At 40.0% G+C, this 27515-nt stretch overlaps 1 protein-coding gene across 3 annotated transcripts in view; it reads left to right on the top strand.

Annotated features, from left to right (window-relative positions):
* Window positions 1-27515, top strand: part of TASP1 (taspase 1) — a 235932-nt gene that overhangs the window by 198149 nt on the left and 10268 nt on the right. For all 3 annotated transcript variants that reach the window (XR_003793118.1, XM_029220390.1, XM_029220391.1), the window contains exon 13: window positions 4792-4865. Coding sequence is in view for 2 of the 3 variants with exons in the window: in XM_029220390.1 (XP_029076223.1) it covers window positions 4792-4865 (74 nt within the window). In the remaining variant the exon portion in view is untranslated. Of the gene's footprint in view, window positions 1-4791; window positions 4866-27515 lie in introns of those variants that run through there.

Genomic DNA, 27515 nt, shown 5'->3' with positions numbered 1-27515 from the left:
GGGACAGCATTATTGTAAGGCTGAAAGCCAAAGAAATTCTTGGGCAGGTCATCCAGGGTCAGGAAAATGTTAAGCTCTTCTTGGCTAGTGTATTATTATAAAGAAATACTGCATAAAATTAGTTATGAAAACATATATTAAATAAGATGTCTTTAATCAGAAACACACATAAAATAAGTTTACTTATCGATTGAAAATGCTGTGACCAGAGGCTTGCAGGAAACTAACCCTGTATTTCCCTTGGGAGCGGTGGCTCAGTATTTGCTAATTCAGTGTTTATGGTGAATTTATGGAACATAACTACTGCAAATTATAAGAATGTATTTCCATATGGTCATACTCACACCGTTATTATATGAGAGTGCTCCTTCCTCTACCCCCAGGTAACATAATGCTGTTTTGACCTTTTGGTGTCTGATAACCTGAATGTTGAATCTCTTGTAGTTTTAATTTTCATTTCTTTTAGTAGGAGAAATGTAGAACATATTTTCACATTTTAGAGTGATTCATATTCCCTTTTGTTCATATCCTTTTGCTTTCTCTTTGGATATTTGTCTTTTCCTTATTGATTTGTAGCAGATCTTTATATACTAAGAAAATTAGTCCTTTTTCTGTAATATGAATTGCAAATATTTCCCCCAGCTTGTCACTCATCTCTTGACTTTTTTCCCGTATGGCAAAAGGTAATACTGTAAACATTTTTAATTTAGTCAAATGTATTATCTTGTTATAGTTTTAAAAGCTTACTTTAAGAGATATTTAAGAGTTCTGTTTGTGTTCGATGCTGTATGATTCTAAATCCTTTTCAAGCTGAGTAGATTTCAGAGTGAGAAAGCAATGGAGAATCACAGGTTTTAGAATCTAGAAGTCCAGTCTGAGTCCTAGGTTCTGCACTTGCTCAGATGGCCTCAGCCATGTTACCTCCCTTCTCTGAGCCCCAGGTTCCCCATCCAGGCTTTGCCGAGGTCCACTATGAAAGGCAGTGCCTGGCGGATGATAGATTCTCAATGTTAGTTCCTCTCCTGCCTCCCTGAAGTCCTCCACCAAGAAATAATTTGATAAATTACTCATTAATAATTTATTAAATTATTGAGTTGACATACACTAAAAGAAATAAAATAAGATTTCTTTTCAAAAGCATTTTATAATTTAAATTTTAGACAATCCTGCTGAGTTTCTGAAGTCTGAGCCTGAATGAGTGACTGATTTGAATTGTTGGTATTAAAAATACACATGAAAAGCTGCTCAACATCACTAATTATTAGAGAAATGCAAATCAAAACTACAATAAGGTATCACCTCACACCAGTTAGAATGGGCATCATCAGAAAATCTACAAACAACAAATGGTGGAGAGGGTGTGGAGAAAACGGAACCCTCTTGCCCTGTTGGTTGGAATGTAAATTGATACAGCCACTATGGAGAACAGTATGGAGGTTCCTTAAAAAACTAAAAATAGAATTACCATATGACCCAGAAATCCCACTACTGGGCATATACCCAGAGAAAACCATAGTTCAAAAAAGGCACATGCACCCCAATGTTCATTTCAGCTCTATTTACAATGGCCAGGTCATGGAAGCAATCTAAATGCCCATTGATAGTAGAATGGATAAAGAAGATGTGGTACATATATACAGTGGAATATTACTCAGCCATAAAAAGGAACGAAATTGGGTCATTTGTAGAGAAGTGGATGGATCTAGAGACTGTCGTACAGAGTGATGTAAGTCAGAAAGAGAAAAACAAATATCGTATATTAATGCATATATGTGGAACCTAGAAAAATGGTACAGATGAACTGGCTTGCAGGGCAGAAATAGAGACACATGTAGAGAACAAACATGGACACCAAGGGGGGAAAGTGGCCGGGGTGGTGGTGGTGGTGTGATGAATTGGGAGATTAGGATTGACATGTATACACTAATATGTATAAAATGGATAACTAATAAGAACCTGCCGTATAAAAAAAAATAAAATTCAAAAATTCAAAAAAAATTAATGCATCAGTACAATGCACCTCCTTTGTTTGTTTGTAAAAAGAGTGAATGAAGACTGAATTTCTAGACATTGAGTTACTTTCTTTAAGAACTCCTAAATTCTGTATCTAGAAACTTTATTGAAAACATTTCAATAAAAAAATATTTAATGTGGTCAATCAGCACACCCAGTTTATCCTGTTTTGTAAGTCTAAATTTTTCACGTGTTACATTTCCTTAAAGCAGGCTCTATTTTTAGAGAGAATAATGCAGTTTGAAATTGTCAAAATTGTGTCTTAAAAAAATAATGTGCAGTGTTTTTATCCTTCCCTTTCATGATTAGATTGACTATATATTTCTGTGTATTTTTCTTGGCTAATTCATGAGCAGTTACCACCTTAATACTTGGGGTATAAGGAGAGATCACAATGTTAGAAATGCCTGAACTTTGTATTTAATTACAACAGCATTGTCACGACTCGAGAAATTCAGTAAGGCTTGAGTGCCTTTGCTCTATTAGGCAATTCAGAATATCCCAGACCTTGCTCTGGACTTCAAGGTTTTTGAAGTTCAAAGCAGATGTGTTAGGAAGAAAAAACATCTGGCAAAGAGAACTTGCTTCATTGCGTGACGCTGTTTTCCTGCACTCGTCAGCGGAGTGTCTGTGGAGCAGGTTGGCAGGTTTGAGAATTAATTAATGATGAGGGAATGAGCCACTCTGAGGAACTCAGTGTCGCCCCTTCTGCTTCTTTCTTCCCCATGTGTCTGGCAAAGCCTTCAGAGTCTAGGACCAGAGTCTAGCTGAGCCACAGTTGTGTCTTGACTCACACACTTGTCTTCAGGCTTAATTAGCTCGGAGATGTAAACAGATGGATGGCCCGGGACCCAGAGGGTTGGTGTTGAGCAAGGCAGTTTTATTATTGGGGACTTTTGAAATTTTTGTGAAGTGCATCAAAACTTTAAAAATGCCTTTAAAAAAACTTAGAATTTTGAAAGTAAGTACTTGAAGGTGACAAAGCTTTGTGTATATCTCAGTATTTTTCTTTCTGTAACTTTTAATTTAGATATAATTTCAAACTTACAGAGAAGTTTCGAGAACAGTACAAGGGACACCTGTGATTTCTTTACCCAGATTCACTCATTTTCATTTCCTCCATTTGTTTTTCCATCTCCACTTCCTCCTTCCTTCCCTCTTCCCTTTACACCCACCCCCCCACACACCCACTTAAACATGTACATTTTTTTTCTGAATGACTTGAGAGCAAGGTGGAGAGATCCGGTGTCTTTACTCCTAATACTTCAGTGCTTATTTCTTAAGAACAAGGTGGTTCTTCTAAATAATCACAGTATAGTTGTCAAAATCACAGAATTTAATATTGATGCCACACTGTTACCTAATCCATAGTCCATTTTCAAACTCCATTAGTTGTGTCCCTTCAAGCACCCCCTGTCCCCGTCCAGGCTCCATCCCAGGAGGACACATTGCCTTTAGTTGTCATGTTGTTTTTGTCTTCTTTCTTTATTTTTTTGGCCACACCACGCAGCTTGTGGGGTCTTAGTTCCCCGACCAGGGATCGAACCCAGGCCCTTGGCAGTGAAACCACTGGACTGCCAGGGAAGTCCCTGGGATGCCTTTAAATGGGAACAGTTTCTCAACTTTCTTTGTATTTTTTGACTTTGATATTTTTTGAAGAGTTCAAGCCAGATATTTAGTAGTGTTCCTATATCAGATTTGTGTGGTGTTTCCTCATGCAATTCTGGTTCTGCATTTTTGGCAAGAACACCACAGAAGTGGCAGTGAGTCTCAGGAGGCACACTGTGTTTATTTGTCCCTTAATTGGTGATGTTGGCTTCCATCATTGGATTAAAGTGGAGTCCATGGGTTTCTCCACAGTGAACTTATACTTTGCCCCTTTATACTTCATAAGAATTTTGTGGAGAGATCACACTGAGATTATGTAAATAGCCTGTTCCTCTTCAGATTCTCCTAGTTTTAGGAAGTGTGATGGCTTTCTAACTCTGTTATTTCTTCTGTATTTATTAGTTGGCATTCTGCTACAAGGAATTGCTTTCTCTTCTCCCCCATTTTATTTATTCCTTTATGTGTTTGCATTAGTATGGGCTCGTTGGTTTTAATTTTGTTCAGTGGTGGTAATTCTTTACTGTTATTATTTATTTTGGTACTTAGATTGACTCAGATATGGTCAGTGTGAGTTCCTGCAGGCTGACCCTGGGTCCTTTTGATAAGTCCTCCTCATTCTTTGAGCACTTCCTTATTTTCTGGCATAAAAAGATGTTCCAGATTCATTTAATATTTTCTGTGCCCCAGCCTTGGAATCAACATTTCTCCAAGGAATCCTGGTTCCTTTTCATGGAGAATGGTATTTGAAAACCTAGACCCTGGGGTGTGTGTGTGTGTGTGTGTGTGTGTGTGTGTGTGTGTGTGTGTGTGTTTTAAAGGAAACTACGTTATAGGATATTATATTTACTAAATCATTGTGTACTGTATGTATGAGTGTGTGTGCATGCATGTGTGTTGTTTAATGTTACAAGTTTCAAACAGAAGAGCATTTATTTTACATGTAATACTCATAAGTTTTGACAAGTAAGAAATACATTTTTCATTTCACAGTAAACGGTATTACACGGTTCTGAGTACTAAATCATCCTGACATTTATGAAGGAGCGAATGGAAAGTAGGGAGCCCGAGTGTGTTAAATATAAAGCTATCTTTAACTGTTGTATTAAAAAGCAGAGATTTATTTTCCGTCTGTGATCTGAATGTGCCTATTTGTGTTCTCTTCCATGGCAGTGGAATTTCTGTGGAGCCACACGACGGAGAGCATGTGTGTTGGATATATGTCAGCCCAGGATGGGAAGGCCAAGGTAAGTGGGAAAACGGGTGCATAATTGGAAAACCTTGCAGCCACCGTGTGAACCTCTAACCGGCCAAGTGGACACAATGGAATTTTTTCAGCCTCTCTGGGTGGTAGCTCTGTGATCTTTATGAGAATCTGATAAAGAACAGTTAACGGTCCCAAAGAAAACTAGCAGATCTTTCTTGCTTTTGATGATGGAGCAGGGGAGATTAGGACAAACCTTTTATTTTTTTTTATAATCTTGTTCTTCTTCATCCACTGTGAATAATTGGAAAAGAAGAAACTGGGGATTCGGAAGAGAAAATGCGTGTGCCGCTCATGGCTGGCAGGGCTGGGTGATTTTGCAAGGAGGATGGGAATAGCTAAAGGGGAACAAGGCAAAGTTAGCTGAGCACTTGGACCACACCCTGCATGTGTGAGGGCAGAGATGCCCAGCGTCCTTGCAAGGACTACCTGGCTCGTGCTCCGGTGTGGTCTGACACAGCATCCTCATGGCAGAGTCAAAGGTCTGTGCCCCGTGTGCCACGCATCCCAGGCCCTCATCCCCCAGTGAGTCACAACATTCACAGAGAATGTCCACGCAGCGCCCCTTGAGTCGCTGGGCTTCCCTGCACTCAAGAGGGGTGAGCCTGGGAGTCAGAAACATAATTTGTGGATTCATTTTATACTGGCCTCATGTTCTTCTTGTTCATAAAATTTTTAGGAACACCTGTGGCATATGATGTTTACTTGGCATTAAAGTACCTCAATTACAAAGCTGTAAAGCCTCTCTTTCAAAGGACATGATTTATTTTACACATTTGGAAATGCAAGTAAGGAAACTTCTGATGTACACTGCCTGATAGAGATGGGATCTTAACAAATTGAGGCTACAAGTAAGAAAGGGTAACTTCTTGCTTATTGGTCATATAACACCCATCCACACTGGCCTCTGAATATTACCCAGCAAGGTAGTAGCATCACAGGGCTTTGTGAGGACAGCGTACGAGAGCTTTGTTCCGTAGTACATACAGAAGAGAATTATAATGGCTCATTTGAAAAAGGTGATTTAGAGCAACAGCCAGCTCTACCCACCACCAGTCCCTCCCATCAGTAAACTTCCACAATCCTCTTAGATAGCCTCATCCACCAGAGGGCAGACAGCAGAAGCAAGAAGAACTACAGTCCTTCAGCCTGTGGAACAAAAACCACATTCACATAAAGATAGACAAGATGAAAAGGCAGAGGGCTATGTACCAGATGAAGGAACAAGGTAAAACCCCAGAAAAAAAACTAAATGAAGTGGAGCTAGGCAACCTTCCAGAAAAAGAATGCAGAATAATGATACTGAAGATGATCCAGGACCTCGGAAAAACAATGGAGGCAAAGATCGAGAAGATGCAAGAAATGTTTAACAAAGATCTAGAAGAATTAAAGAACAAACAAACAGAGATGAACAGTACAATCACTGAAATGAAAACTACACTAGAAGGAATCAATATCAGAATAACTGAGGCAGAAGAACGGATAAGTGACCTGGAAGACAGAATGCTGGAATTCACTGCTGCGGAACAGAATAAAGAAAAAAGAATGAAAAGAAATGAAGACAGCCTAAGACACTTCTGGGACAACATTAAACGCAACAACATTCTCATTATAGGGGTTCCAGAAGGAGAGGAGAGAGAGACAGGACCCGAGAAAATATTTGAAGAGATTATAGTCGAAAACTTCCCTAACATGGGAAAGGAAATAGCCACCCAAGTCCAGGAAGTGCAGAGAGTCCCATGCAGGATAAACCCAAGAGGAAACACGCCAAGACACATAGTAATCAAATTGACAAAAATTAAAGACAAAGAAAAATTATTGAAAGCAGCAAGGGAAAAATGACAAATAACATACAAGGGAACTCCCATAAGGTTAACAGCTGATTTCTCAGCAGAAACTCTACAAGCCAGAAGGGAGTGGCATGATATACCTAAAGTGATGAAAGGGAAGAAGCTACAACCAAGATTACTCTACCTGGCAAGCATCTCATTCAGATTTGATGGAGAAATCAAAAGCTTTACAGACAAGCCAAAGCTAAGAGAATTCAGCACCACCAAACCAGCTGTACAACAAATACTAAAGGAACTTCTCTAGGTGGGAAACACAAGAGAAGGAAAGGACCTGCAAAAACAAAGTGAAAACAATTAAGAAAATGGTAATAGGAACATACATATCGATAATTAACTTAAACGTAAATGGATTAAATGCTCCAACCAAAAGACACAGGCTCGCAGAATGGATACAAAAACAAGACCCATATATATGCTGTCTACAAGAGACCCACTTCAGACCTAGGGACACATACAGACTGAAAGTGAGGGGATGGAAAAAGATATTCCATGCAAATGGAAATCAAAAGAAAGCTGTCGCAGCAGTATTCATATCAGGTAAAATAGACTTTAAAATAAAGAATGGTACAAGAGACAAGGAAGCACACTACATAATGATCAAGGGATCAATCCAAGAAGAAGATGTAACAACTATAAATATATATGCACCCAACATAGGAGCACATCAATACATAAGGCAACTGCTAACAGATAGAAAAGAGGAAATTGACAGTAACACAAGAATAGTGGGGGACTTTAACACCTCACTTACACCAATGGACACATCATCCAAACAGAAAATTAATAAGGAAACACAAGCTTTAAATGACACAATAGACCAGATAGATTTAATTGATATTTATAGGACATTCCATCCGAAAACAGCAGATTACACTTTCTTCTCAAGTGCACATGGAACATTCTCCAGGATAGATCACATTTTGGGTCACAAATCAAGCCTCAGTAAATTTAAGAAAATAGAAATCATATCAAGCATCTTTTCTGACCACAACTCTATGAGATTAGAAATCTATTACAGGGAAGAAAACGTAAAAAACACAAACACATGGAGGCTAAACAATACGTTATTAAATAACCAAGAGATCACTGAAGAAATCAAAGAGGAAATCAGAAAATACCTAGAGACAAATGACAATGAAAACACGATGATGCAAAACCTATGGGGTGCAGCAAAAGCAGTTCTAAGAGGGAAGTTTATAGCAATACAAGCCTACCTCAAGAAGCAAGAAAAATCCCAAACAATCTAACCTTACACCTAAAGGAACTGGACAAAGAAGAACAAACAAAACCCAAAGTAAGCAGAAGGAAAGAAATCATAATGATCAGAGCAGAAATAAATGAAATAAAGAAAACAATAGCAAAGATCCATAAAACTAAAAGCTGGTTCTTTGAGAAGATACACAAAATTGATAAACCATTAGCCAGACTCATCAAGAAAAAGCAAGAGAGGACTCAAATCAATAAAATTAGAAATGAAGAAGGAGAAGTTACAACAGAACTGCAGAAATACAAAGCATCCTAAGAGACTACTACAAGCACCTTTATACCAATAAAATGGACAAACTGGAAGAAATAGACAAATTCTTAGAAAGGTATAACCTTCCAAGACTGAACCAGGAAGAAATAGAAAATATGAACAGACCAATCACAAGTAATAAAATTGAAACTGTGATTAAAAATCTTCCAACAAACAAAAGTCCAGGACCAGATGGCTTCACAGGTGAATTCTATCAAACATTTAGAGAAGAGCTAACACCCATCCTTCTCAAACTCTTCCAGAAAACTGCAGAGGAAGGAACACTCCCAGACTCATTCTATGAGGCCACCATCACCCTGATACCAAAACCAGACAACAATACTACAAAAAAGGAAAAGTACAGACTAATATCACTGATGAATATAGATGGAAAAATCCTCAACAAAATACTAGCAAACAGAATCCAACAACACATTAAAAGGATCATAGACCATGATCGAGTGGGATTTATCCCAGGGATGCAAGGATTCTTCAATATATGTAAATCAATCAATGTGATACACTGTATTAACAAACTGAGGAATAAAAACCATATGATCATCTCAATAGATGCAGAAAAAGATTTTGACAAAATTCAACAGCATTTATGATAAAAGGTCTCCAGAAATTGGGCATAGAGGAAACCTACCTCAACATAACAAAGGCCATATACAACAAACCCACAGCAAACATCATTCTCAATGGTGAAAAATTGAAACTATTTCCTCTAAGATCAGGAACAAGACCAGGATGTCCACTCTCACCACTGTTATTCAACATAATTTTGGAAGTCCTAGCCACGGCAATCAGAGAAGAAAAAGAAATAAAGGAATACAAATTGGAAAAGAAGAAGTAAAACTGTCACTGTTTAGAGATGACATGATACTATACATAGAGAATCCTAAAGATGCCACCAGAAAACTACTAGAGCTAAGCAATGAATTTAGTAAAGTTGCAGGATACAAAATTAATGCACAGAAATCTCTTTCATTCCTATACACTAATGATGAAAAATCTGAAAGGGAATTTAAGGAAACACTCCCATTTACTACTGCAACAAAAAGAATAAAATACCTAGGAATAAACCTACCTAAGGAGACAAAAGACCTGTATGCAGAAAACTGTAAGACACTGATGAAAGAAATTAAGAGTGACATAAACATTTGGAGAGCTATACCATGTTCTTGGATAGGAAGAATCAATATTGTGAAAATGACTATACTACCCAAAGCCATGTTCAGATTCAATGCAATCCCTATCAAATTAGCAACTGCAGTTTTTACAGAACTAGAACAAAAAATCTTAAAATTTGTATGGAGACACAAAAGACCCCAAATAGCCACAGGAGTCTTGAGGGAAAAAAACGGAGCTTGAGGAATTAGACTCCCTGACTTCAGAGTATACTGCAAAGCTACAGTAATCAAGACGATATGGTACTGGCACTAAAAGAGAAATATAGATCAATGGAACAAGATAGAAAGCCCAGAAACAAACCCTTGCACCTATGGTCAACTAATCTATGACGAAGGAGGCAAGGATATACAGTGGAGAAAAGACAGTCTCTTCAATAAGTGGTGCTGGGAATACTGGAAAAGCTACATGTAAAAGAATGAAATTAGAGTACTCCCTAACACCATACACAAAAATACAGTGAAAATGGCTTAGAGACCTAAATGTGAGACCAGACACTATAAAACTCTTAGAGGAAAACATAGGAAGAACACTCTTTGACATAAACCACAGCAAGATATTTTTTTATCTACCTCGTAGAGTAATGGAAATAAAAACAAAAATAAACAAATGGGACCTATTGAAACTTAAAAGCTTTTGCACAGCAGAGGAAATCATAAACAAGATGAAAAGGCAACCCTTAGAATGGGAGAAGATATTTGCAAACGAATCAATGGACAAAGGATTAATATCCAAGATATATAAACAGCTCATGCAGCTCAATATTAAAAAAACAAACAACCCAATCCAAAAATGGGCAGAAGACCTAAATAGACATTTCTCCAAAGAAGACATCCAGATGGCCAAGAAGCACATGAAAAGTTGCTCAACATCAGTAATTATTAGAGAAATGCAAGTGAAAACTGCAATGAGGTATCACCTCACACCAGTTAAAATGGGCATCATCAGAAAATCTACAAACAAGAAATTCTGGAGAGGGTGTGGAGAAAAGGGAACCCTCTTGCACTGTTGGTGGGAATGTAAATTGATACAGCTACTATGGAGAACAGTATGGAGGTTCCTTAAAGAACTAAAAATAGAATTACCATATCCCCAGCAATCCCACAACTGGGCATATACCCAGAGAAAACCATAATTCAAAAAGACACATGCACCCCAGTGTTCATTGCAGCACTATTTATAGTAGCCAGGTCATGGAAGCAATCCAAATGCCCATCGACAGACGAATGGATAAAGAAGATGTGGTACATATATACCATGGACTATTACTCCGCCATAAAAAGGAATTAAATTGGGTCATTTGTAGAGATGTGGATGCATCTATAGATTGTCATACAGAGTGAAGTAAGTCATAAAGAGAAAAATAAGTATCGTTTGTTAATGCATATATGTGGAACCTAGAAAATGATACAGATGAACCGGTTTGCAGGGCAGAAATTGAGACACTGAAGTAGAGAACAAACGTATGGACACCGTGTGCGGAAAGCGACGGGGGTTGAGGGTGGTGGTGTGATGAATTGGGAGATTGGGATTGACATGTATACCCTGATGTGTGTAAAACTGATGACCAATAAGAACCTGCTGTATAAAAAAGCAAAATAAAATAAAAGTGATTTATGGGTTTAGAGCAACATTATCTAAAAGAATTTTCTGTGTTGATGGAAATAATTTATATTTATATTGTGTCCTCCTATATGATAGCCACTAGACACATGTGGCAGTGAGCCCTGGAAATGTGGCGAGTATGCCCGAGAAACAGAAGTTAAAATTTTGCTTAAATGTGAATAGCCACATGTGGCTATTGGCTACCATACTGAACAGCACCGATTTAAAGAAAGAGTGGAAAAGTGGCTCTCTAAATAAATATTTTCAAAACATTCTTTTTTTCCCAGTTGCAAAACGGTTCCAAAATATAAAATAAGCCTGATAAGCCATAAGAACCCTTGCCCAAGAATAGCTTGCAGCCAGTTAAGTTTCTCTCACCCTTGACATGTTGAATCTGAGCTAAAATTGCTTTTTAACAAAAAAACGTGGAAGAGGTGGACTTCAGTAGTGGAGCTGGTCTGAAACCTGTCTGGTGGGAGCGGTCAAGTTATTAAGTCCCGTTTGCAGAAATGTTCCTGTTATCCCTGCTGGTGGCCTGTGGAAGACACCTTGCTATTTAACATGAAATATGGGAGGAAAGAGAGTGTAGAGTCCTGCCTTAAGCCCAAAGATATTTGGCTTCCAGTTGCATCGCTTGACATCTGGTGGACGTGGTTTTCATATTGCTGGTAAATTCTCCAGCTGTTGGTATTGATGGGCCAACAGATACAGCTGCTCCTCTTGCCTCACTTGTAAATTATGTGTTTGACCTTCCTTGCAGAGAGTTCATCCCTTTCCCTTTCTTCCTCCTTTGAGCCTGTGGCAACAAATGCTTTCCCCCAAAAAACCAACCAAACAAAAAAACCCCCAAACACTAAAGCTTTGGTTGCTGAATTGTATTGATAAAAAAAAAACAAACATCTCTTCTGTCATAAAGCCTGGAATTTTGTTGTATTGCAAGTATGACAAAGTTATAGATGACAAGCTGAGCTCAAAAGAGGAAAGAGGGGCTATAGCAAAGTTTATATTCTTTTTAAAAGAGTAAGCCTTTGGCCTACCCCCTGGTTTCCTGATTTCTGTGAAAGAATTATTGAATTAGTGGCATACCCATTCAAGCATGATGATGGGTTTGTGAAACATGCTCTCATATGATATTGCAAACCACAGTAGCAAAATGAGAAAGAAGGCATCTTTATTTTATTTTACTTTATTTTATTTTTGGCCGTACCATGTGGCATGCAAGATGCTAGTTCCCTGACCAGGGATCGAACCCATGCCCCCTGCAGTGGAAACACGGAGTCTTAACCACTGGACTGCCAGGGAAGTCCCAGAAGACATCTTCAAAAATTGAAACATTTTTTTAAATCTAAAAACTACTTCTGAGAAGTTTTTTTTTTGTTTTTAATTTGCCCTGCTTTCCAAAAATTGCCTTCTTTCTGCTTGTTACCAAACTCAGAAACTAAAGCCACCTGGCCATTTGAACATTTTATATAAGCTAACTATGTTTAATCCAGGTTAATACCTTGAATTAAAGTTCACCTCAAAATTGTACTGCTTCAAAAAGGCTGGATAATAACTAATATCATTATAACCAGAATCCATATCTAATTTGAATAAATAGAGGTAGGTTCTTTTATAAGTTTCTTTCTTTTTTTTTTTTAATAGAATGCTCTTGTGGTTGTATCCCTTAATTTAATTTCTAAACCCCTTCTGTAGCATGAGTTAAAGAGATTTCTTTTTATTGAACCAAAATTAGGGCATTGATACCAGTTGGATTTAAAAATCAGATTGCCTGTATCCTACCCAAGATAGCAGACAGTTAATGAATGGTTTTTAATAAACACCCAGTGTGTATGGACTACTATAATAAAAACAGATGTTAACATTGGCATGGAACTTATTCAGGTATAATAAGTGAAACCTAGGTTTCTTTTCCTATGTAGAGGTCATTTTTTATAACACAGTGAAAATACTGTTATAAAAATTAATCCTTGAGGAGGAGCAGGCTATTTTATGGTCGTAAGGTGTTTCCTCATAGATTCTTATTAGTTACAGGGGAAAATAATAAGTATATAATGGAGAAACCAGGCAATAACTTGACCATGTGATCAAAACTAATGTGAGTGAGGGGCAAATGGACATATCATGTGCCTCTGGATGTGAGAACCTGAGAAAGACACAACATCACTTTTGCAGTATCCCATCTGGAAGTGCACAGACTGAATCTAACCACAAGGAAACATCAGACAAATTGAAAATGAAGAACATTCTAGGAAGAAAGAAAAAGGGGACTATATTCTTCAAAAATGTCAATGTCATAAAAGACAAAGGCTGAGGAAATGTTCCAGATTAAACAATGTTAAAGAGTCGTGACAACTAGTATATGCAATAACTGATCCTAGGCTGGATCCTATATGGGAGGGGAAAAATGCCAAAAATGTATTTTAGGTCAATTTACAAAATGGGATATAGATAGTAGAAAATGTTGTATCATTTTAAAATGTGCTTGTTATAACTATACTGTGGTATGCAGGGAAATATTCTTACCTTTAGTACAAACTGAAGTGTTTGGAGGTAAAGGGCCATAATTCAACAATATCTTCTCAGTGGTTCAGAAAATAATATTATGTGGATGGATGGGTGGATAGATGGATAGATAGATAGCAGATTACAAAGCAAACGGAACAAAATGTTAGCAATGGGTGAACCTGGGTAAAGGATGTATGGGTGTTCCTTGAACTATTCTGTAATTTTGAAATTATTTTCAAATAAAAAGTTTTTAAAAACATCACCCTTTTATATTATGACACATTTGATCAGTTCTTGCAATTGAAATGAACAAGTATTGGAATGGGTGCAGTGCCAGGCAGCTGGAGCCTAGATTCCCCCTTCACTCCTTGCAGACTATGTGACTCAGTGTGGTCGTTGTGCCTTTCTGATCTCAGAGGCCTCATGTGTAAGATGAGAGTAAGAAAACCTGACTCTGCCTTAAGTCCTTCCTGGGATTAGGCTTGATAGGAGCAAGGAAACAAAGTCTTACGTGTCTGAATACAGATGAATGGACCCTGGTTAAGTCCTTTATATATTATGGGTATTGTATATATATGGCCCTTCCTCCCTAGATACTTGCTTGCCATCTGCAAAATTCTAAATTCTACATTGCAGATTAATAAGTATATATGTTGCTGTTCAGTTTTTGGTAGGATTTTTGTAACCCCAAATGTAGTATCTACCATGCTTTGTTTTTTGTTTTTCGGTACGCGGGCCTCTCACTGTTGTGGCCTCTCCCGTTGTGGAGCACAGGCTCCAGATGCACAGGCTCAGCAGCCATGGCTCACGGGCCCAGCCACTCCGTGGCATGTGGGACCTTCCCGGACTGGGGCACGAACCCGTGTCCCCTGCATCAGCAGGCGGACTCTCAACCACTGCGCCACCAGGGAAGCCCCATGCTTTGTTTTTTTGAAGATAGTTTCTGGGGCTTTTAAAAAATCTCAGTAAATGTCTGTGTACAAGGGACAGCACGGATGAGATTTCTGAGAGCTTTTTGATAGGCTTAACTTGTGTATCAAGGAAAGCCATGGGAGGATGACTTAAATATAAAACATGAGGTACATGGGACTTCCCTGGTGGCACAGCAGCTAAGACTCTGTGCTCCCAATTCAGGGGCCCGGGTTCAATTCCTGGTCAGGGAACTAGATCCCACATGCATGCCGCAGCTAAGAGTTCACATGCCACAGCTAAGAAGCCCACGAGCCGCAACTAAGGAGCCTGCCTGCCGCAACTAAGACCCAGTGCAACCAAATAAATTAATTTTTGAAAAATGAGGTCCACAAGAGGGAGTTACCAAAAGAAGTGGGAAAAAGACTTCCAATTAGGATGAAGAAAGTCACAAGAGACTGTTGCCTCTACTCCCAGTAATGAGAATGAGCTGGATAAACTATAAAGTCATAGATTTAAAAAATTATCCCAAAAGCAGAATATGGTAGAAAAACTTAAATGAACTAAATTCCAGAAAGAGATAAGCCTTTCCTAGGAGAGAAAAAAGCTCTGACTGCTTCATTCCTGGCAAAGCAGCAGGAGGAGGGTTTTTTAAAGGTGTCAGCAAGACCATCTATAAAGAGGCAGTGTGATATAATAAGAGAATGGGCTTTGGAGTTAGCCAGACTTGGATTTCCATCCTGAAGCCCCTGCTTTGTAACCTGGGGCAGGTTGCCTATCTGACCCTTGGTTTCCTTATCTTTAAAGTGGGAATATTACCGAAGCTTTCCGAGCATTCTGAATATTAATTGAATAATAAAACCAAAGTGCATATAATAGAGCTACATACATTGTGATGGGTCATGGTGGTGGCGGTGGTGGTAGAAGTGGTAGAGAGTCTCTCAGGGCTGTCACCTTGCAGCTCCGCAGCCTCATTTACACTGTAACCATGTTCCCAGACGTGCCGTGTCCATTGCCTACCACAGGAGTGACACCTCCTGGATTTTCACCCTGCTTTCCTGGTGGAGATGGTAGGGGTTATTACATTTTGACAAAACGTAACTCTAGCTTGTAAATATAAACCAACTGACAAGTGAATTCAGAGATCCCAGAAGAGGAAAAAAAATTGTTTGAAGCTGCAGGAATAGACACACACACATACAACCCTGCAATTCAGGCCAATATGGTAGTAGCAGAGCCCTTTCAAAAGCTTTCTGACTAGATGTCTACCAACTTGACAGCATCACAAACTTAGGCTTTTAAATGAAACCTGAGTTGCCTGCAGCATTCCTGATAAGCTCACCTAACTGAATAATTTTCCCTTTAAAAGTAAGAGGGAAGAATATTGTTTACTAGCTACTGTTGAGTATCTCTTGTGTGAACGCAGGCAGCCTTCTCAGATTCCTCTGAGCTCTAGACAGTGGAACACCTTTGGGTGTGTTGACCATGAGTTCCTTAAAAGGGACTTTAGTTCCACGATAGTGGCCAGTGACAGTCACTGGGTGGATATATTGGATCTTATTTTAGATTTATGAAGAACCACTTAGACAAAAGTTGGCCTTTGTCTAAGCCAAATTTTAACTGCTTCTGATAATCTAGTCCCCATGTTACTCAACAACTGAAGGAGTCTGATCCCTGGCAGGAAGCCAACTGCCCTGAGATGGTGTTAGGTGCCGCCAACAAGCTATGTACTAGGAAAACATCCCAGACAGCTAAATTTGGCAACTGTGCTTTATGGAACAGAAGGAAAAGTGGCTAATCAGTGATTTTACTTGTACCTTTTAAGCTTGCCCAGAATTTCAAATATAGAAAATTGCATTTCTTTTCCATGCTCTTAGGACTTCCAGGAGGATCCCATTGGGTTTATTTAGAAAGTTCTTTAGACAAACAGGAGAAGATTGTAGAAGGCTGAGTATGTGAAAAACAAACTTTAAGACACAAGTTTCCTCAGCCTCAAGTTTAGTTCTAAGAGTAGTTGGTAATTTTATTTTTGCCTAATTAGCCTTATGCCATCAGTTTCTTCCAAATGATTCATTTGACATAGCTCCAAAGCAATAAATAGAATAAACACAAAGAGGGAATTCACCATGTTTGCAAGAGCATAAATCTTCCCAGAGGTATTAACCATATTTATCCAAATAAATCTCATTTTAATCATGGTGTAGGGTTAGATCTCTGCAAAGATAAATATGTCTATTGTTTGGACTTGTAGACATTCCATGTTAGTTGGAAGGAAGTGAATAAACCTTTTTTTCTGGTTATAGCAACATAGAAAATAATGAAAACATTAATTTCTCTACCTCTATATACTTACATAGCCATCAGCTTACATAGTTCACATCAGGTGTGAACTTAACATTAGAATGTCACCTTGTTACCTTCTAGTACCCGACATTTTAGGTAAATATGTACCTTCCCAAAGCAGACACGTGCCTGCATTTTACGCACAGAACAACGCATAAGTGTGAGATGTAACTGAGACAAGCATTCATGAGAATGGTTGGCCTTATTACCCACAATGAGTAAGTAATGGTTACAGGATGGTCATTTCTTTCTCTTGGTTGAAAAGCAGTGGACAAATGATGAAAGGAATCTTTTCTTGTTTTTTTTTTCAATCTTAAGACAAAAAAGGCCATAATCTTGGTCATGCCATTCTTGTTTTTTGTTAACTTTCTAACTTGAAACAAGGTATTGGTTTCTTTGATTGTAAAGATTCAGGATCACCCATTGATTTTATGTTGTAAGAACTCCTATTATAGTATTTTCTTAAGTAGGTGAGTAGTGATGGGGACTGAATCTACAGGTATGCAGTCAGTATACACGGAGGTACTGATGGCCCCGCAGGGCCCCACACACATGGGCATTCATTCCATAGATAACGCCTTCTATGAGTGGCTCCCTGTTGAGATTGAGGGTAGAACTTTGAGTCCAGATGGTTGTTTGGATGCAACATTTTATCCCCAGTCACCCTCCTCCCCAGTAACCTGCAGATTTGAGCTCAAAAGCTGAATTCATCAGCAGATCAGCATTTTTTAAAAAATTGAAAATGTTTACATAAAAAATTTGAACTTACATAAAATAGAAATTTACAAGATAGAAATAGAAAATTACAAGAAAATACAAGATTTAAATGTTTTAAGTTTTACCTAAAGGTACAATTTTCTTCCTCCTGGCTTGTTTTCTCTCATAAGAGTAGATTTGGCCGCACTGGGACCCACTTCCTACATGGTCGTGATTAGTTGGAGCCAAGTGGTAGCCACCCTGTTTGGTGGGGCCTGGACATTCCATTCTGATAGTCCTACACCTGGCCTGTTTCACTTAAACAGGCATCGGAGACTGACCCGTGTTGTAGATTTTGAACGCTAAGCAAAGTCTATCTGCTGGAATACATTTTCATTCCAGTACCATTCATTCAAATAATATAGTTTCTGTCTTCTTTAAAGCCTTCATCTTGGAGTGTCCATTCTGTCTAACCCTAAGGATTAAAATTCTTCTCTGATGATTATTATGTATGATTTTTATGTCTTATAAGTAAAGCAGTGCTGTAAATTGGTGAAACTTTAACATTTTAGTAATAACTAATTGAGACATTTGGATATGGTTGAGCTACTCTCTCTATTTGCATTCTTTTCAAATACTTCTGGATGCAATAAGTGGTACGTATGGCGATTTACTTTTATGCTCTTGAGCTGTCATCACTGCACTGTACATGTTTGGACTACACTGTCTGCTGCAGTGTTGAAGGCATGAAAAGAAACTTAATTTAGAATGAGGGTTGTGTTAATGCTTCGCTATTAGGAGATGCTCAGGGTACTTGGAAACAGCTTTTTCTTCACTTGAAATAGAAAATTAATCGTATTTTGAATGTACCTCCTGTAACAGATGAAATCCCCAATAATCCCGATTTCTTCCATTGATAGGTCTTGTGGATATTATGGTAAAATTTTGAACAGTTAGAACCTGCCCCATTAAAAATGGAAGATCTTGGCAAAACAAGCTCTTACTAGGCAGTTAGTAATAAGCCCCAGTAGCCCCTGAATAAAACATGCTTCCAACCCAAATTTCTACAAATTTCCAAAGCCAGGTCAGACAGGAAGGACCCGGTCTTTAAGGTGATAACCTCTTAGGTACAACAAGTTCTTGAATCTCGCAATTTATGTTTTTGTTCAGTAGGCCATACTTGGGGCAAAAAAGAAATAAATACAATCTATAAGTTTTTCACCATCAAAGATGACAAAAATTCATTTCTTCTTAACTTCAGTTAATCAGCATTAGAGCTAATCAGGGATTTATTACAGAGATTAGTAATGATTACCTGGGAGGGAAGCCTTGATTCTTTGGCTTTGAGATTTCGGCTATTAGAAGAAGTCAGTTTACTTAGGAGTACAGGTTTGATGAAACATAGCGGCTCATTTTTTAAAAGGAAATATTTATTAAACAAATGCTATTGAGTGCCTATTATATTCAGGTACTTTCCTGGAAACATAATAGTGAACAAAAAAGCTAAGAACCTTTGTACTCCTGGCCTGACACACTAGTGGGGAAAATAATAACCAAGATAAATAAGGCGTATAGTATGTTTGTGATAAGTGCTAAAAAGAAACGTGAAGCTGGCAAGGATTTTAGGAAGTACGAGGGTTCCGATGTTAGGCAGGTCTCACTAAGAAAGTGACGTTTGTGTAAAGCCTTGGAAGATTTATGGGAGCAAGGCAAGAACGTCCCAGCATGGAGAACAGCAAGAGCAGAGGCCTTCAATCAGGATTGAGTGTTCCGGGTGTGATGGAGGGACAGTGAGAAGGCTGGTCTTAGTGGGACAGAGTAAGCCATGGGGGACCAAACCATGTGGGTTCTTACCGGTCACCATCAGGATCTGGGCTCTTCCAAAGCCACTGGAGGGCAGTGAGCAGAGGAGTGACAATGTCTGGCTCACATTTTAAGAGGCGACTCCAGCTGCTGAAAGGGAGGCAGAGTGGACGGCCGTTGCCACCCGTGAGTGACGATAATGAGTTGGACTAGAACGTTAGCTGGGCAGGCGGTGAGAGCCAGTTGGCTTCTGTGTCCATTTTAAGAGAGAGCCGACAGGAGCTGCCGATGGATTGGACAGAGGCACGGGGGAAACAGAGAAGGCAGCAATGAGAATGGAGTTGCCATTTACCAGCGGGGGGAAGAAGGTGAGGAGGGAGGAAGCAGGCTTGAGGGGAAGTAGAAAGACCTCAGTTCTGGATGTGTTCATTTGGAGATGCCTGTTAGGCATTGAATGGAGATGGTCAGCGTGTGGTTGGATGTATGTGTCAGGAGAGAGGACTAAGTTGAAGATGCATATTTGGGAATCTCAGCATATAAATGCTTTTTTAAAATTACAAGGCTAGGTGCGATCACCAAGAGAGGGACCACAGCCAGGAGAAAAGATTTCTGAGGAATTGCTGTGTTGGTAAGTCAGAGAGGTGAAGAACCCAGCAAAGGAGATTGAGAAACGGCCATAGAGGCTGGTGGAGAACCAGGGGAGGGTGGGGTCTTAGAAACCAAGGATAGAAAGTATTTCAAGGCCAAGAGAGTGATCAGCTTTATCAGATCCTGTACTCTGGGCCCATGAAGTTAGGTCTGAGGACAGACCACTGGATTTAGCATTCAGAAGTCATTGCTTACCTTGGTAAGAGCCGTTTCAGTGCAGTGGTCAAGGCAGAAACCTGAGTGGAGAGGGTTTAGAGAGAATGGAAGGAAAGAAGCTGCGGAAATAAGAATAGACAAGTCTTTTAAAGAATGTTGCTGTAAATGGAAGCAAAGAAATGAAGTGGCAGCTGGAGGAGGAGGTAGTTCTGGAGAGTTATTATTCTTTCCTCTTTCTCCAGTGGAACCAGATGCTTCACTTTATGTCCAGAACACTGCACAGATAATTTTCTACAAAATGAGTTGAGGAAAAGTGGAGTTGAGGTAAAGTAGAGTCTTGGGGTACCCCAACATTTAGTGGCTTGGGGAGGTGAGGAACTGAGGTCTCAGTATTAGAGTAAAAGAGAAGGGAGGTTTCATCACACTCTTTATAGGAGTTTGGGTGCAGCTGGAATTGAAGGACAGCATCCGTTGACATTTGGGATGAGCTGGCTTACAGAGTCCGCGGGTTCCTTTATTAAAGAGTGTCTGAACTTCACGTGCTCACGTGCCTGTCTGGCTCTGAGAAAAGTGGGCTGGGGCTGACATTTGACCAGGCTCCTTTTTTTCAGAGAGCCTCTCCCAGGACCAGCAGAAGCCAGCCTGGGAAGCCTTGCCCTCTCTCGTCTCAACACCTTAATAGTTCTTTGGTGTCACACGGGTCAGATCAATAAGAAGTCAGGAAGCAGATGGTTTTGACGAGGAGAACTTTCTTCAAAGAGTTTGTTGGCGGTTTTTATTTTTACCCCTCCCAAATTCCTCACTGACAGATCAACTGAAATTCTCAGGAAATAGTCCATTACACAAATAGTAGTTTCACTCTTTATGGTAGTTTCAACATTAGCCTTTCATTTCTTTTCAAATACAAGATGCTCTTTTCAAGCTATAGTAAAATCCATGTTATCTGGCAGCTTACCAACCAGAAGACTGTTACTGACATTTTGGGTTTTCACTCAGTACAAATCTGGATGCTGAGGCTTCCCCACCAGGTTCTCCAGGAAGGGGCCACCTGGTTGTCTTTACCAAGGAAATGGCAGCCCAGGGCTTACCGTTACAGGAGCGAAGGTAAACCCCCGGCCTTCATGCTGCACATGGGCCTGCAGAGCTCGACTAGATCTCCTCCTCTTAGCTTCACACCTCCCGCTCCCATTAGCCCCTCAGAAAGAAATATCTGAAATATGAAGTTCCTTATATAAGGTGACGTAGCTACCAAGAGGTGGAGCCAAGATTCAAGCCAGACATTCTGAACTCCAGAACCAAAGCTTCTAACCACATAGTTGTCAAGAGAGGCCTAAGCTGGAGGTGTTTATTTGGGAGTCTCTGCATATAGATGCTTTTTATAAAACTACAGGACTGGATGAGATCACCAAGGAGTGACCACAGATGGGAGAAGAGGGGCCTGAGTCCCAGTTAACTCCCATGCATTTAGGGTGGCGGGACCTGCAAAGGGGACTGGGAAATTGTGGCCATAGAGGTTGAGGAGAAACAGGTGACGGTGGGGTCCTGGAAACCAAGGAAAGGAGGCGTTTCAAGGAGAAGATGGTGGTCGTCTCGATGCAACTGCTGGGTCCTGCGCGGACAGTACAGCTATTTTGTTCATTCTTTTCTTTGGCAGTGCTCAGGAGTGGTGTGGGGACACAGTCATGCCTCCCAGAATGGGTCTTGAACAGTTAGAAAGGACATAGATTAATTTCTCAATAGATTATGTTGCTGCATTAAACACTCACTAAATCACTCTGCTGCATAATTAAGAAAATACAGAAAAATGACAGGCAGAAAAAAAAAATGTAATCCTGGCCCTGAATGAATCCTTCTGGAATGCAGTGAACTGCCCCACATTAACCACTGTTAACATTTTGATATAGTTCCTTCGGCTTCTGCAATTGTGATTTTTTTTTTTACACAATTGAGATTGTTTGGACTACATGGAATGGCATATTTTGCTTTATTCTTTTTTAAAATCAATTTTTAATAGAAAAATAGTCATGTACCTCTTTGAACATTTGAGAAAAAGGGTAAAGAAAATTTTAGAAATCAGAGTAAAGACTATAAAAGGTCCCCACAGTCTCAGAATGCACCATAAACGTGATTGTATCAGAGGTGTGTTTCCGTGTTGTCTGTATGACACGTCTACTGTCCCTCTCACTGCCTGTCTCCCTCCTTATCCAAAAGGTAGCCTAGGGACAGGCTTTGTTCCTGCAGAGATGGGGGTGCAAATCCTAGGGACGAGGGTGGGATGAAAATCCAGCCTCCTGGCCTCCACCCTCAGATACTCTGATGTACTTGGGTCTCAGTAAATGGTCCTAACACCACTATCTAAGAGCTCCACTCTTAAGTTAGGCCGGGTCTAAAGAGAAGGTGATACAAGTCCTAGGACCAATTGGGATTTCAATTACTTCTTGGGGCTATTTTTAAAAAATCTATAACCTGAATTCTAGGAAAATTTACACGTGAGGTTTTTGAAAAAAAATATGTAAACCGCATTTAGAGGGCCATTCTAATGCAAAACTATAAAGAATGTTAGAATCAGAAAGAACTCCCAATATAATTGAGTCAAATTTTTCATTTTTACCTACGAAGATGCTGAAGCCCAGAGATCTAGTGACCCCGCAGTTCAGAGACTCTCCAGTCCGTCCGCAGCAGAATCAAGGCTCAAACCCAGTTCTCTGAATCCCAGGATCATCCTGAAATTTTTTGGTAAAATGTGTGGCAGTAGCTTTTCCGAGCAAGCCCTATTTCACCCTGAAAAATAAATTTGTGTCTCTTAACAGATTTAGAATTTGATTTAGAATCCTTCACGCTAAGGCTTTGTGGGAGTAAAGAGAGCCCTAAATTTGGAGTCCAAAGGCTTTCATTCAAGTCTCAGTTTTTCTACTTCCTCTGGGACCATAAGCAAACCACAGAACCATTCTGAGCCTCCCCTTTTTTCCACCTGAAAAATAGGTATAGTATACCTCTGTCTAACTGAGAGGGTATTTTGAAGCCATCTCATTGATGCAAAGGCACTATGGAAACTAAAGCATTATGCAAATGTAGGGGCTTAGTATTTTTATTAAGATTTTACAAGGAACTAGTTTCACAAGGAACTGGCTTCCGCATCCTACAGAGACCTAATTGCCTTCAGAGCAAGATCCATGTGTGTTTCATTCTTCTGTCCCCTCATAATAAGTGCAGAATAAATACTTCCAAATAGCGGAGAGCTTTTATCACCTTTAGCAGAATGGAATATCCATGATAATTCTTCACGTGAGTGGTGCTATAATAGGTACTGTGGGCTTGCCCTGTTTATGTGGAGGCCTTCACGGGGCTTTTAAGATAAAAATAAGGGGCAGCGTTGTCTGATGTTGCCTCTGAAGTGTGGTGTCGTTGCATGGTAAAAGAAGTAACAAAAGTTGCCGAGAGACTGGAACAACATACTGTTCTCATCAGGCCGCATTTTCGTCTTATTTTAAGGCTCCTTGGACACGATATTTCTATGTGAGAACAGTAGAACTTTCCCTTTATGTAGGCTTGTTTCAGGACTAACAACGAAATCTGCCATAATGGTGTCTTTGTGCTTTGTCCACATTTGCCAATGGTCTTTTATGGCATCCTTGTTCTAAATGTGGAAAACGAGGTAGGGGCAACATGGAGTAAAATGACTAACATATGGCATTAATTTTTCAATCTGTTGATATTTCTGATTTGTTGGGTTGAACTTGGGAATTACATCTTCACATTGCTCTGGCCCATTTATTACTTTCAGTTTAAGACAATGATGGGATAGAAGTAAAACGCTTGTTTTTAGACTCATTCACAACGTATGCAAAAGCTAAAGAAAGTCAGTGTCAGAGAAGGTTAAACTTTGCAAGGCTCCACTAGAGACCGTCTAACCCAGAGTCCTTGTTTTACAGCTCTGAGATTTTCACTGATTTGCCTGATATCACACAGGCTAAGGAAGTGAGCACCCAGATCTTTTGACCTGTAGTTAAATGGGGTTTTATTCTGTAAAATATACACATTATTCTGGATTATATTAAGCAGGTTCATGTGAAACTGTCAACTAGTTGAGTACATCTGCTTTCAGGATGAAGTCTGAAGACCAAACTCTATTTTTAGAGCAGTAAACTACATTCCAAGCTTTAATGCTGCACACAAAGAATGCTCAGAATATTCTTATTCACAAGTTGTGTCTCCTTGAAAGACAGCTCTTGAAAGCAGTGGGGAGGGAACTTCTGGGAAAAGGATGGGAGTTGGGGATAGTGTCTCCGGACTCAAGTCATTAAGGAAAAAGAAAAAAGCCCATAGTAGATACAAAGCAATAAAAACCAACCAGACACACTTCCTCAGCACTTCTCTCTGGAATTGGTCATTTAAGGTCTATCACGTTTGTGCCAGTAAAAGAAAGTAGAGAGTGACTGTTGTCACATCAGGTAAGAATTCACTGTGTAAGGGCACAAGGTGCGCTCAGCCAACATGCCACCTCCAGCCCCAACTCTACACACCCCGAGTAGCACAGTGATGATGCAAAAGACAAGCTGAGCCTGCAGCTAAATGGATCTGTATTCTACAAAATATACACATCATTCTGGGTTGTTTTAAGGAAGTTCATGTGACACTGTTAATAGATTGAAAAATATAAGTTACTTAGGACTCAACAATTTGAAAAATAAGGCAGAATTAACAAGAGAAGGGAAAATAGTAGGGAAAGCAATATCTGTCTCTTCAGATATTTATGGTAAGTTGTAAGATTGTGAGACACTCTTGTCCCGCTCTCCAGGAGGGAAATTGCCCTGCAAACAAGGTAGCCCTCCTGCTTTCCATATTCCTCTGAGCGCTGAATTCTGCAGTTTCGTTCATGCGGCAGGATGCAGCAGACCCGCCAGGCATGCAGCCCACACCTGACCGCTGTCGAGTTGCTGCTGCCCCCGACCATCTCTCTCTCAGAGAGGATAATGTGCATGTAGTTGTTGAGATGAATGAACAGATAATGTCACATCATATTATTTCTACATTTTTTGTCCGTCTTGGGAAATACCTAGACTTTTATTTCCAGAGTTTTAAGGTTCACAATTTCAATATCACTTTGAGCGTTTAATTTATACAAATCTCTTCAAAAATTTATAACAGACTTACAAGCTATAATCAAAAACTACAAAACATGAAACTAAGAACTATAAAATGTCTAATTTGCTGTTTGCTCTTTCATTTCCCAAATCCTCAAAAAAAACAAAATCCTCTATTGGCTTAGCGAATATACAGAGCCCCTTCCATGGGCCAGGCTATATTTTAGGTAATGAGGGAACAGCAATGAACAGATAAAACTCCTCACCCTCATGGAGCTTTTGTCCCAGTGGAGGAGACCGGCAATGAATGGGATAAAGGAGCAAAATGGATGGCTGGTTAGATACGGTAAGGACATAGGAAACGTTGAGGCAGAGAGGGTGGTAGTAGTGAAATTCAGGTGAGTGGCCAGTGTAAACCTTCCCCAAAAGGCGGCTTTTGAGTAAAGATCTGGCAGAAATGAGCAAGTGAACCACCTGGGCGTTGGATGGAAGAGCTTTCTGGGCAGTGAGAACAGCACATGTAACGGCCTCGAGGCAGGAATGTGCTGCGTGGTTGAGGAACAGCAAGGAGGCCAAGTGGAGACGGAGAGGAATGAGCCAAAGGAAAGGCAGGAGGATTCCAGCCAGAGAACAAATGCAGCCCACAGCATATGGGGCATTGTCGGATTTTACTCTGTATCTATTATGGACTGAATTCTGTCCTCACCAAATTCTTATCTTAAAGCCCTAACCCCACTGTGATTATATTTGGAGGTGGGGCCTTTACAGAGGTGATTATGGTCAAATGAGGTCATAAGGACAGGGCCCTAATCCAATAGGACGTCTTTATAAGAAGAAATGCCAGGGATTTGCACACAGAGAGAACAGGCCGTGTGACGACACTGGGGAAAGACAGCCATCTGTGAGCCACACAGAGAGGCCTCAGAAGAAACCAGCCTACTGATGCCTTGATCTTGGACTTCCCAGCCTCCAGAACTGTGGGAAAATAATTTTGTTATGGAAACCCTAGCAGACTAATACGCTGTGCTAACCCTCAATTATCTTTGAGAAGAGAACTTTCTGCTAAAGAGTAAAACTGATCTTGAGCAAACTTAACTAGTTTAACTGACAACAATACTCATTTTGTGTCAGCCCAAAAGGAGCTACTCATCCTGCAGGTACTATATTTGACTTAAAACAGGTGAGCCTACAAATTAGTCATCCGAAACACAGCTAGCAAGTCAGTCCAGCCAGTTTTTTTCATAGGGGCAGTTTAAAAGCAGCTCTCACAATTCTTTTATTTTTGTCTTTTAAGCATAGAAGAGTTCGCCTTTGGCTGGTGTGAATGAAGAAGATGCTGTACCTCCTTCTTCCATCCCTATTTCTTCCCCAAACTGTGCTTCCTCTGTAATCTCTTACCATCTGCCTTCAAACAAAACTGCCTTCTTAACATCACAAGAAATGACAAGGGGGAAAGCATTTGGCTGCTTTTGGAGGTTTATTATTCTGAACCCTGAAAAGGAAGAAAAAGAATCAAGTGTTTATCCTTCCTTTCTTATATGCACTTTATCGTGGAATACCAAAAAGTTGAGAAAGTTCTTTATAGAAGAATTCCAGCTGTTAATGTATTGACAGTGATAGAATTAGGAAACCACCCGTTGGTAACTCTTGAAATAATGGGGTCTAGGCAATGATTATCAGTGGCTGCTAAAACTGTTGCAGAAGCTTATTGCAAGGTTGACAGGCAAGGAGACAGGAAACACAGCTTAAATTTGTCTCCCCATCTGGGGTTCAGTCAAAGTTTTATGAGTTAGGGGAGGAGGGTTGGTGTGCAGAAGCACTGGTGGGGCAGGTTTTTTATTGTTATTTATTTTTTCACATCTTTACTGGAGTATAATTGCTTTACACTGGTGTGTTAGTTTCTGCTGTATAACAAAGTGAATCAGCTATACGTATACATATATCCCCATATCCCCTCCCTCTTGCGTCTCCCTACCACCCTCCCTATCCCACCCCTCTAGGTGGTCACAAAGCACCGAGCTGATCTCCCTCTGCTATACTGCAGCTTCCCACTAGCCATCCATTTTACATTTGGTAGTTATGTCAATGCTACTCTCTCACTTCGTCCCAGCTTCCCCTTCCGGTGGGGCAGGTTTTGATTGGGGGGCTTTGGAGCTTGGCCATTTATGGTAAGGTGTGGTAGATGGGCTTCAGCACCGGACCTTCCTGGACAGCAGACCCTTCACTTCTGAAAGGGCTCTGGAGTTCAGGTTCAGGTCAGGCCCTTGTCCTTTGGAGGGGGGTGGGGGGAACAGCTTTGGTTCCAGGTTGTTTGAGGTCCAAAT

Source organism: Monodon monoceros, unplaced genomic scaffold, assembly GCF_005190385.1.
Source record: "Monodon monoceros isolate NGI ecotype Baffin Bay Population unplaced genomic scaffold, NGI_Narwhal_1 Super_Scaffold_13, whole genome shotgun sequence".
Lineage (NCBI taxonomy): Eukaryota > Metazoa > Chordata > Mammalia > Artiodactyla > Monodontidae > Monodon > Monodon monoceros.
Note: the sequence above shows the minus strand (reverse complement) of the source record. Positions and strands in the feature narration are given on the sequence as shown.